The sequence below is a fragment of the Pistacia vera genome, unplaced genomic scaffold, assembly GCF_008641045.1.
Source record: "Pistacia vera cultivar Batoury unplaced genomic scaffold, PisVer_v2 Contig348, whole genome shotgun sequence".
Lineage (NCBI taxonomy): Eukaryota > Viridiplantae > Streptophyta > Magnoliopsida > Sapindales > Anacardiaceae > Pistacia > Pistacia vera.
Genome location: NW_022196166.1, coordinates 218,493 through 229,438, shown reverse-complemented (window position 1 = coordinate 229,438; position 10,946 = coordinate 218,493). Strand labels below are relative to the sequence as shown.

General features: G+C 37.7%; 2 protein-coding genes across 4 annotated transcripts; one reads left to right on the top strand and one right to left on the bottom strand.

Annotated features, from left to right (window-relative positions):
- Positions 1-4,087: 4,087 nt before the first annotated feature.
- Positions 4,088-5,877, top strand: LOC116139195 (NEDD8-specific protease 1-like). 2 transcript variants are annotated; one of them, XM_031424856.1, is made up of 2 exons: positions 4,088-4,228; positions 4,940-5,877. In XM_031424856.1, exon 2 carries the CDS (start codon positions 4,975-4,977, stop codon positions 5,653-5,655), a length of 681 nt encoding a protein of 226 aa, XP_031280716.1. In that variant the 5' UTR covers positions 4,088-4,228; positions 4,940-4,974; the 3' UTR covers positions 5,656-5,877. The 2 variants fall into 2 exon arrangements, with proteins under 2 accessions (XP_031280716.1, XP_031280718.1); XM_031424858.1 differs by having other exon boundaries at positions 4,111-4,228; positions 4,917-5,877.
- A 109-nt stretch (positions 5,878-5,986) lies between these two features.
- On the bottom strand, positions 5,987-10,851 carry LOC116139194 (arogenate dehydratase/prephenate dehydratase 2, chloroplastic-like). Of its 2 annotated transcripts, XM_031424855.1 has the most exons (13): positions 10,484-10,554; positions 9,953-10,388; positions 9,768-9,835; positions 9,597-9,689; positions 8,864-9,064; positions 8,702-8,782; positions 8,317-8,412; positions 8,149-8,226; positions 7,930-8,019; positions 7,755-7,822; positions 7,511-7,592; positions 7,346-7,422; positions 5,987-6,340 (listed from the first exon to the last, which is right to left on the bottom strand). In XM_031424855.1, the coding sequence occupies exons 1-12, from the start codon at positions 10,505-10,507 to the stop codon at positions 7,363-7,365; spliced, it is 1,377 nt and encodes a 458-aa protein (XP_031280715.1). In that variant the 5' UTR covers positions 10,508-10,554; the 3' UTR covers positions 5,987-6,340; positions 7,346-7,362. The 2 variants fall into 2 exon arrangements, with proteins under 2 accessions (XP_031280715.1, XP_031280714.1); XM_031424854.1 differs by having other exon boundaries at positions 9,953-10,851.
- Between the last annotated feature and the right edge of the window lie 95 nt (positions 10,852-10,946).

Genomic DNA, 10,946 nt, shown 5'->3' with positions numbered 1-10,946 from the left:
TGTTCCACGACCAAGAAAAGAGCCAGTTAGGGAAACTTACATGGTGAAGGTGGTGGAGGCTCTAACGACGCGCTGGCGTTGAAGAAACCGTACTTCCGCAAATTCGCGGTTGTCACAAGAGTCCTCGCATCGTGCTTGTCCTCAGGAAAGGAGCCGAACTGAAAAATTCACCTCCTGTCATGAAGCAGCCTTATTTCAGTTGTCTTATTAACTGTAAGAAAATAAAACCCTGGTCGTTAGAGCGAGCGCAATGAGTTCGCCGAAAATAAAACAGAAATGCAAGCAAAGAGAAAGAGGCCTACTCGGATCCTGAAGCGACAATGGCCATCATAACGAAAGAAGAAAAACTTCGTTTCGTAGGCCCCCGCGTTGCTGGGATAACTGTGTATCCCATCGGCAATGGTAGGTCGCCTGGACAAGTAATACGAATCCTTGTCCTTGCTCTTCTTCAGATAATACGAGCAACCAAGCTCCAAGGCTGTTAGCTCGCCCAGCCCGTTTTCCTGGCACGCGATGTACATTGCAATAGCAATGACGTACGCGTTCGGGGTCAGCTGCATCGGTGCGACCCTGAAGTGGTCCAAAACTGACCTGATGAAAGGGTACAGGGGGATAAGTCCTCCACTCTTGATGATCTCCTCGGAGATCGTGGCCAGGCCTTTCGATGGGTACCGCGACGAGTGCGTCGGGTCGTGGAACATGTCCACTTCGATACCGAACTGGTTTATTACCCTCTCAAGTTCTTCCTCGGTGAGTACCGAGAAAACCTCAAGAGGGATGCTAGGAGTAGCATGCGAGGACGAGCTGGTTCCCTGCTCAGGCCTGGTATTCGAGGGGTCCATTTTGCCAGTCTGCAATAGCAATAAGTAGAGGGATTATTTGGTCTTCGTACGCTATATCGTACAATGACATGGGAGGAAATAAACTCCCTAAACCCTAAATAAATACCCTAGCAACATCGCTTGAGCTGCCATTCACAGCTCCAACTCGGCACAGACGGCTAGTCTCCGATGGGTTACCGAAAGACCGACACCATTAGATCATGGAAAAAATGAGATGACGACAAGAAAACTCTTACCTCTCGAAGTATAGCAACGGTGTCCGCTTCAGATGCCGGAAAGATATAAGTCTGGAAGACAAAGGTTCTTAGCCTGCAGAAATCTCTTGTTCTCTGTAAAAAGGGCTTTGGTGACATTACCGGAGAACGATTTGTGGTTTTTATAGTGCGTGGGTTGGCGTTTGGATTTCCCGGAATTGAAACGACGTTCGAACGGTAAAGGTTTCTTACCGTTGATCTTGGCCACGTGTCACTCATCAGCGAGGGAGGGTGAGCAAAACGACTGGATGAGGTCAGACTTTTGCCTTCCCAGCTGAAAAGCTCAAACGACGGCCATATCTCTCTCAGTGCATTAATTGCATCTCAAATCTTCATTTAATGCTCTGGTAAGGTGCACTGTTCCAACGCATATTGCATTTAATGCCCTGATAAAGCGCACTGTTTTAGCATGCAAGGCATTAAATGTGATTGGCTGATATTCCCCACGCAAGAGGTACACCTGTCAACACATGGGTGGCCCCATTAAATGCCTTCCTACCACCAGAATGAACGGGCAATGTCAGACGAAACCAGGTTGCTCGTCCTTGAGCATGTGAGGTCGCGCTCGCGCATATGCCACTCCGACCTGCTTTTGAACATATTAAAGTTTCTAGAAATCATCTCACTGTAGCATGACCTGTAGTTTCCAAGGTTCAATCTTCAAACCTTAAAAACTAGGGTGCTTCTATTACACCTAAAAATATAAGGGCTGACGTCAGGACCCTTTAACCCGCAAAAGTCAGATCATTGGGACAGCCACCATCTGCATCTGTCAGGGTAGTGGGCGCGCGTTAGGCTAGTCAGGGAGCTGTGGTGCTCCCACATGTCCAATCCCTGCTCTAAATCGCGCAAATCACTCTAGAAGGTGGGCAATGTTACATAAAGAAGGATTTGCACGGATAATCCCACCAACTTGCAGATTTAGTGATCATTGCCTCAGGGCATCCGACTATAAATTATATAAATTAAGAATTCATCTTTCATTAAAGGGATTCGGACACTTTTCGCTTGATTAGGTATACTTTCATTTCTTATCAATTTATACCTGGTATTATTGTAAAGTCAGTCAGCTAATAGCAACCTGACCCCCATAATCAATACAAGCATCAGTGGACGTAGGACTTGCTACCTTAGCATCCGAACCACTTTAAAAATTGTCTCCATTGCATTTACTATCCTCTACCCATTACTTTCACGTGTGATTTCGGGGCCTTCCACAACATTTCACACGTGCATTTCGTTTGTGCAAAATCACGCATCAACAGAATTCTAAAAGCTACAAACATCTATTTTTGAAATTATTTTATATAACAGATTATTTCATAATTGATTTGTTGTATAATTATTTTGTAAGGCACTATATTTGTTTCACTATTTTGAATTATTTTTCTGTTATTCTATTTAGATTAAAAAAATAAAATATATATTTATTTACTTATTGGGATTATTGTCATGAAAATTAATCCGAATCAAATAAGAATTTTTTGTTTGAAATTGAAAAGAAGGGTACTTGTTTTGTATTATCCTATTCTATTCCACTCAAAATATTTTTTTAACTCTATTCAACTAAAAACAATTACCTTTCACTATTAAATACTGACAGTCGGCCACCACCACCGAAGGGTGGCCAAAGTCGCCATATCGGAGCACAACCAGCTGGATCTGACCGATCGTGCACCGATATAGCCATTGATGGTCAGATCTTGCCACATTTAGTTGTCAACGATATGGCCGTCGTTGATGATTGGGTACGGCCAAATCTTTGGTCGTAGATCTGGTTGGAAAAGGCTAGATCAATGCACTACTAGTAGGTAGTGCGCCATTATACCAAATTCCGACCAACTTCTGACGGTGGTGGTCGAAATCTGACAAATGTGGGTTGCTGTGGTGTTTTTGCAATTTCTAAAAAAAATTGTTGGGTGTTTAGTTAAATTAACAAATCTAGGGGATTAAAAATAACTGAATATAAATCTAGGGGGTTTAAAAGAGTTGAATAATATATGATAATATTTTCAAAATGAGGAAATAAATATGTATTTTGGATAGTATAGGGAATAGAGTAGTGAAAATTTGTGAAACAAAGGGGGCCTTACCTTTCACTATTTCAAATTTGAAAATTAATCCACTCAAGACCACCACTATTGGCTGTCGGCCATGGTCCTTGTCGGCGGCTGTGGTCAGAATGATGCACGACAAGTCGAATATGGCTGGCCGTGCACTAATTAGACCATTTTTTTACTAGATATAGACGGAAACGGCCAAAACTAGGGCTAGAGATTTGACTATTGATGACTAGATTCTGGCCAGATTTTGGCTAGATCCAGCCGTTAATGGCTAGATCTATCTGGCTAATGACGACGACCAGATTATAGCGGTAGATCTAGATCCATGGTGGATATGGTCGTAAATGGCCATAACGTCGCACGACTGATCAGATCTAGCTGATCATGCGTCATTCTGATGACTATCATTCGGTAGTGGTGGCCGGCGGTCAGCTATCCTCTTGGATGGCTGTGGTGCTTTATTTAATTTTTAAACTTTTATTAAGGGAGTGTTTAGCTAAATTAACAGGTTAAAAATAATCTAAATATTTTGATAATATGTTTTCCACAAATGTACCAGACAACTATTCAACATTTTATCTAACTGTGATATAATTTTCAGATATTATATCAAACACATTTTCAGAGTTCTATCCTATTAAATTTAATCTAACCGAAGCTAAATCACTTTTTTATCATAATATTTTTCAAATGATCTATCAAACTAACTCAATTTATTTTATCAATGTTTTTTTAAATTATATACTATGAAATAAATTATTATAGTTGCAGCATAAAATTCATTGTATATTATAATATAAGTAATTATAGCCATGGAAAGTTGGAAACCAAACTCACCCTGTATCCGTACAACATCACTTCCTGAGATGACAACAAACAGAACAGACGTCAGAAGGTTTACCAAATCACCCCTAATTGAACGCAGTGATAACTTTAAAGTTTCCAGTCGAAACTTGAAAGGAATTAAAGAAAAGCCCATCACATTACATCCCTAATAACTATCAGTATCCGTACAACATCAAAGAAGCAAGATTCAGATCAGTTAATTTCTTGCAGTCTTTCTCATTCGGTAAGTCTTTGTTCCTCACGTAAATCTATCTTTTTTTGTGTTTGATAATTCCGTCTGATTTAGCTGTTCATTTGATATTTTATATACTCGTAAACGAAACAGAAAACCACGGAGAACAAGTTAGGTTTTCGTTTTCCTCACAGTAATTGCGTATTTGTGTTTATGCTTATCATTATTAAATTTTTATTTTAACGTGCTTTTGTGCTTGGTCTTGGTTGTTTCAGAGCCTGGGCAAATAATATTTTTTCTTGTAATTGTCAATAAGTAGATTATGTTTCCAAAATAAAACAAAGAATTGGATTTTTTTTTTAATTAATTGGTAGGTTATATCATTCTGAAATTTAATGAGTTGATTAAGAGTTTAAGTTAAAGAGCAAGAATCTGCAGAGATAGTATTGATGATTTATTATCATGCTTCAAAAATTAGTGTAAAACCTCTGTTAGATTGTGCTTGACTGGTTAGAACTTTGCATTGGCCTAATCCCTGTGATTGCCCGTTCACTTTTTCTTCTATATTGCATTTTGTTTAAGAGGTTAATTAAATGTGAAAAGAAAATATAGTTGAATGTTAAAGAGTCCCCTTGTTTGATGTACAACCTCTTTTTCATGCTTAGTAAATGGAAGTGTTTGATACTGATGATCTTTGTAAATCCAATTTTGTGTTTTCTCTTCTGCTTCTTTTGAAAAGGAATAGTGATTCTCTATTCTCAGGTTCATTTGATTAGGAATACACATTGATTGGCAGCATGCGGAAGTCAGATGATGAGAAGATTTTAAGCTACAATGATGTTGTACTTAGGCAATCAGACCTGGGCATTCTAAGTGGTCCTCACTTTCTGAATGATCGAATCATCGAGTTTTATTTCAGTTATCTTTCTTCTTGCCATTCACAGGACATTCTACTGGTTCCACCTTCAATTGCTTTTTGGTTGATGAACTGTCCAGATGCTACGAGTCTCAAGGATTTCATAGAGCCCCTTAAATTGCATGAGAAGAAACTTGTGATTTTTCCGGTTAACGACAACGATGATGTGAGCATTGCCGAAGGTGGAAGTCACTGGAGCTTACTAGCATACGAGAGAAATGCTAATGTGTTTGTGCATCATGATAGCAATCATGGGATGAATAAAATGCGAGCGAAGCAACTTTTTAAGGCTGTTGCTGGATTCATTGGCGATTCCAGTTCAGTATCTACTGCCAAGTATCTGGAATGCAGTGATTCGCCGCAGCAAACAAATGGTTATGACTGCGGTGTATATGTTACTGCTGTTGCAAGAGTTTTATGTTGCTGGCATGACAGTAGCGAACACAAAGATAAAGATGATATGTGGTTTTCTTCTGTGAAGGAGCAGATCACTCCATCTGCTGTTGCTGAGACGCGAAAAGAGATTCTTCAGTTGATTAAAGACCTTATGGCAGGGAAATAAGACTTGTCTGCTATAAATGAAGGCAAATTAATAATGAACACTCACAATACTCGTCCAACTCTTGAATTGGGACTTGAAAGGATCATACGGATGTTAACATTCATCAGCAATTAGTTGTTTCCTTCGCAAATTCAGTAGCCTGGTGAAGTCAATATTTTTGTTGAGGCCCATGGTATGTAGAACAAGTTTTTTAGTGTAATAGCAAGTTTGTTTCTGTGTTCATAGTTTCATTACTTTCAGATTTTGGCAAGTCAGAATTGCAAAATGTTAAGGCCTAAAATTTATCGGAAAACAGGAACCAGAGAACTCGGTAGCCTAAAGTTTATTTTTGAACCAATGTACCTGTTATCTGATTTGACGATAAGAAATAATTTGGTTGTCAAGGGTATATACAGCACTTTCAGTGAACATTTTCTTCATTCATGTAAGATAACTGATAAAATTGGTAATTGAAAACGAGGAATTTCTTTTGTTGGAAACCTCTACTAATTCTGGTAACCATATGAAAAATGCTACTAAAGAGGCTACAAAATTGCTTCTATGTGACATAGCTGAGTTTGTGTACTAGCATGTGTGAATCGCCTCATATAACTTTGTGAAAAAATATGCAAGAAACTGTAACATCTGAAGAACAAGAATGGGGCAAGTGATCCAATTGCAATTATCGTCAATGTGAACGAGAGGCCTGCATAAGCAATCAAGAGGGAATGAGTATTTGAGATAAATGTTCATGTTACACTGACAAAGAAACCTGTTTCCCACATAACTCAAACTAATATATATGCATTTTTTGACAAAGTTTGTAATTCATGGAAAAACAGATCAGATGACTCCTGATCCCAGTAGCAACCCCACAGTTATTTTGTCTTCTCTCTCTCTATTTTTTTTTTTTTTTCTTTTTTTTTTTTTCTTTTTTCTTTAACTTGAAATTATTTGGTTAATCCCAAACAAAAGGGGGATGCAACCCTTTTTTTGAGTTTTTGACAGAGGATCCCTTCATATAGTAAAAGGGCAGAAAATGGGTAAAACCCAGAAATGAATCAACAAGAAACTCATAAAAGTAATAGGAATCAGTAAATCCAGGGGATATGGGCAGCCAAGAAAACAATTTTGCCAACAGCTTTTACACTAACTACAAAGTGGGCAGTCCCTGATTCTTCTATGGTGCCCTAATCTATGCACAAGACCTGCTTCAACCCCCTCCAAAATTATGATGATTGATTTTATTTTTTATTCTATTTCAAAGAAAATAACCATAATGTTCAATCGAAGTAGTCTAAAAAGATCCAATACATATCTCTCAAATCAATCTTAGCTAGTAGCCCATTGTAACAACTGTTTTAACAGCTCAAAATCAATATATTCCTTGCCCTTAATAATCTACAATCCTTGGATTCCAACTAATCCATTCTTAATTTAAACGATTTTTTATTCCCAACTTTAATTAACTTAAACCATATCATTCCCAATTTTGTGAATACAACTACGCAAATTGAGCAATCTACATAAGGATCTATTGTATGGCCTTGAAATAGGGGTTCCAGATGTTGGGGTTAGACCTAACTGTTGGAAGTAGAATTGCATATTATTCTGTAGGTCATGGTTAATAATTAAGGTTGCTTCACTCATGGAAGTGAATCGTGCATTTATAAATGTACTGGCTACCTTTATTCAAGTATTGGATTCTTACCACATTCACAGGCATATTCATATCATGGTAGTATCCACTGGATAACTTCCCAGCACTCTCAAGAATGTAGCAAACTCCTGCAAGGTTAGTATTATCATTCCACCATCCTCCACAATTAAAATTTAATACCTTAAGATGGTTGAAAGGGTTTAAAGAAAAACAAACCTTCAAATGCCTCAGAGCATTTTGTGCATTCTGATTAGCCATTGATGCTTCAAAATCCACATAGAAAAGATAGTCAAAGTATCTGAAAGACAAGATAAAAACATAATTAAGACAGAAATGATAAAGCTGGAAAATGATTAGTAAACAGGAAACAATTACGAGTTGATGGCAAAATCTAATTAAGGGAACAACATATTTAGTTGCTATGGAAATAGAATGCAGCAGAGATCTCCATTGAAATTACTTTGTAGACCCATTATTGTTGTCATCTGCTGATCGCAGGGGCTGATTCCTCAGAGGACGACTTTCAATCTGGTTGATAGAAACATATAGAAAGAATATCAACATGTCCCGGTCCACAGATATGTAAATGCAACTTGGCAAAGACAACATGTATAATACAATATGAAAAGACCAACCTTGGTAAGGTTGATTTGCCTCAAAGCAAAAACAGCAAGTGCCTTGAAAAGAACTCCAGGACCCTCCTCTAATGAGAAAACTATACTTGTCTAAGAAATAAAAAACCACATTCATTATAATAAGTCTGTTGGTAATATATAAAAGCTGAGTAACAATAGAATAACAAGAGCATATTGATCTGAACCATGAATGCTTTTAATATCTTAAAAAGTTTTAACCTTGAATGGCCTATCCGTCCCAGGAATGATGGGCTCCCTTGCCAGCATCAGGAATCGAGTAACATTATCGCAGTCATCCTATCAAAAGGGAAGCCATGTGAGCAACCCAATGTGCTATCCACCTTCGACCCAAATTAATCAATGAAACTAGAACTCCTGGATGCTAACCTGAATATCCTGTGCAAGTATGTTCAAACCATAGATCATCCCTGCAGCAGAGCTGGCTACTGCTCCTGCATCTTGTAGTTTGTGGAGTGCAACATGCTAAACAATTAGAACAATTTCAAATTAGCTACAACTATAACCAGGCAATTTATTCCACGGATTTCCATGACCATAAATGATGATAAAATATCATTGACTCAGACTAGCTAAAGTGGTTCCCAGCAATCCCCTGACCATACAGATAGGACATATATCATACTTTCTTGAGAGGCAAAAAGGATAGATTCCCCACCAGTAATCAGAATATTTAAAATATATGAAAAGCATCTATGTTTCCACACTTGCAAAAGCTAACAGATCAAAGCTCATCGATAATATCCAGACTTACCTTTGCTGCACCAGCAGTATCATCCACGGCTTCCCTGACTAACCCCCATTTTGTTAACGTGTTCTCACATTGAGCAAGAGCCTAAAACGTAACACATTAATAAAATTATAACCTCAAGAAAAAAACAGAAAAAAATAAGTCAAGATCTACTGTATAACCAACCTGTGGATGGCTTAGAACCCTTTTTAAGTCCTCAAGTTTAACACCCTGATTGGCTAGTAAGCAATGACGAACAGTAAATTTAACCTCCCCTACTATGTGCAACCTGTGTCTGAGTAAAAGATCATAATTTCTGTGGATGCTCCCACCTAAAGAATTCTCAATTGGTAAAACAGCTCTGTCCACAAGCCACCGTTCAACAGCCTGCAGTATAGACCAAAATGGAAATAGAACAACAGTTCATACATGGTCTTGGCCAGTGACCAATATACATTCTCACGCATTCAAGCTGAAATCAATGTCCCAGTACACCATATCAAGATTAGGACAGCAAGAGCGGTAAAAAGTTCATTGTTCTCTATGAAACTTACAACCAGAAAAGAATCAAATACCATAAAGCTAATTATTGTACATTTGCACCCTCAACTGAGCAAAAATTAGATATTGTCATTAATTAGTAGAAAGTATCAAAAATCCAACTTCACTGCTATTTTGTCTTTTCCCTAAAAGCCAACTCAAGAGCTCACCTTGTCAAACATTATTTGCCTATAACTTCAATTCAAACCAAACATCTCAACTATTTGGAGACAAAAAAAACCAAAAAGAGCCTTAATTAATTCACATAACAATTTACACCTTTTAATTTACTTATTACAATTGAATAGGCTCATTTCCAGTATTGGAAAATTAAAGCAACTTAAAAAAAATGAAAATATTAAAGAATTGAAGCATTTACTTCAAAAGCAGTGTCAAATTGCTCGCATGGGACGGCTTCACAGTTCGGGTATGCTTTCTCTGCTGCAGACTCACTGTAAGCTCCACTAACTCCCTTTAATTTCAATCACCAATCAATTATTAACAAATGAACCAAGTCAAAAATTATTTAATTTTATTGTAAACTAAATACCTGGTATGCAACCCGTAGGCGGGATCCATCAGAGATTGAATTTGAAAACTGAGCCGAAGACAAAGGCCCTAAACATATGACAAAAAAATTTTAAAAAAAATTCATGAAACAGAAAACAAAATCCAAAAACAAGAAAGATGACAGAGGACTTATGCTTCTTGGCATATATAAAATAACTACTGTACCATCTAAAGAAATACCGATAGATTTTAGTTTTAAGGCTTGTAATAGATATGGTTTAAGCTTTGCAGAACAAGCTGCAAGCACTCTCCCTCCCAACTTTCGAGCAATAGGCAGAACTTCCACATTGTCTTTCCTTACACACTCAAAGATTGGAGATAGTAACTCGAGAGAAATATCATCACTTTCTTCCACGACAAAAACCATTATCGTCTCCATGTGTGAAAAAACCTTCTTTGAGTGATTAGTCTTCAATGCCTTGACAAAATATTTGAACATCTCAATAATGACACCATCACATTCAAGATCCACCATAAGAGCACACAATCTGATCTTGGCAAGAGTCTCAAGAATAGAAACAGTCTTAGCATATGACCGGGTGGACTTAACAGTCAAATTTTCAAACGATGATACAATCAACTGGAAGGCATCTTTCATTTGCTGATCACCATAAGGAGCATCAGGCGCAGTTATTCTCATTATCTCAATCATACATGAAGCAACAGAAACTTGCACATCAAGATTGAAATGCTTACAAAATTTATCCGTGACCAATGCATTCTTTGGCAAAGTTAGTGCCTTTTGCATTGATCGAGTTGGGTTCTGTCCCATCTTTGATAAACAATACTCAAGACCGTTAAGAAGAAGAAGGAGTTCAACAACCGAAGAAGGTGGCTCTTGAAGCTTATTTCCAAAGTTTATCACCTGTTGCTCAAGCTCTTCTTTACCATACAAGCCATAGTTTCCAATTTCCATCAAATTCTCGCTCTTAATCAATGATTTCCAAGTATTAAAACTTATTTCACCCATTAAAGTTTCCCTCAATTTCTGACTTCCAACACAAGTAAACGAGTTATTCACAATAGTGGTGTAGAAACCCTAAACAAAATCAAGCCAAAGCCACGCCTTTAAAAAAACAAGTAAAATCCCAAACAAAAGGGGGATGCAACCCTTTTTTTGAGTTTTTGACAGAGGATCCCTTCATATAGTAAAAGGGCA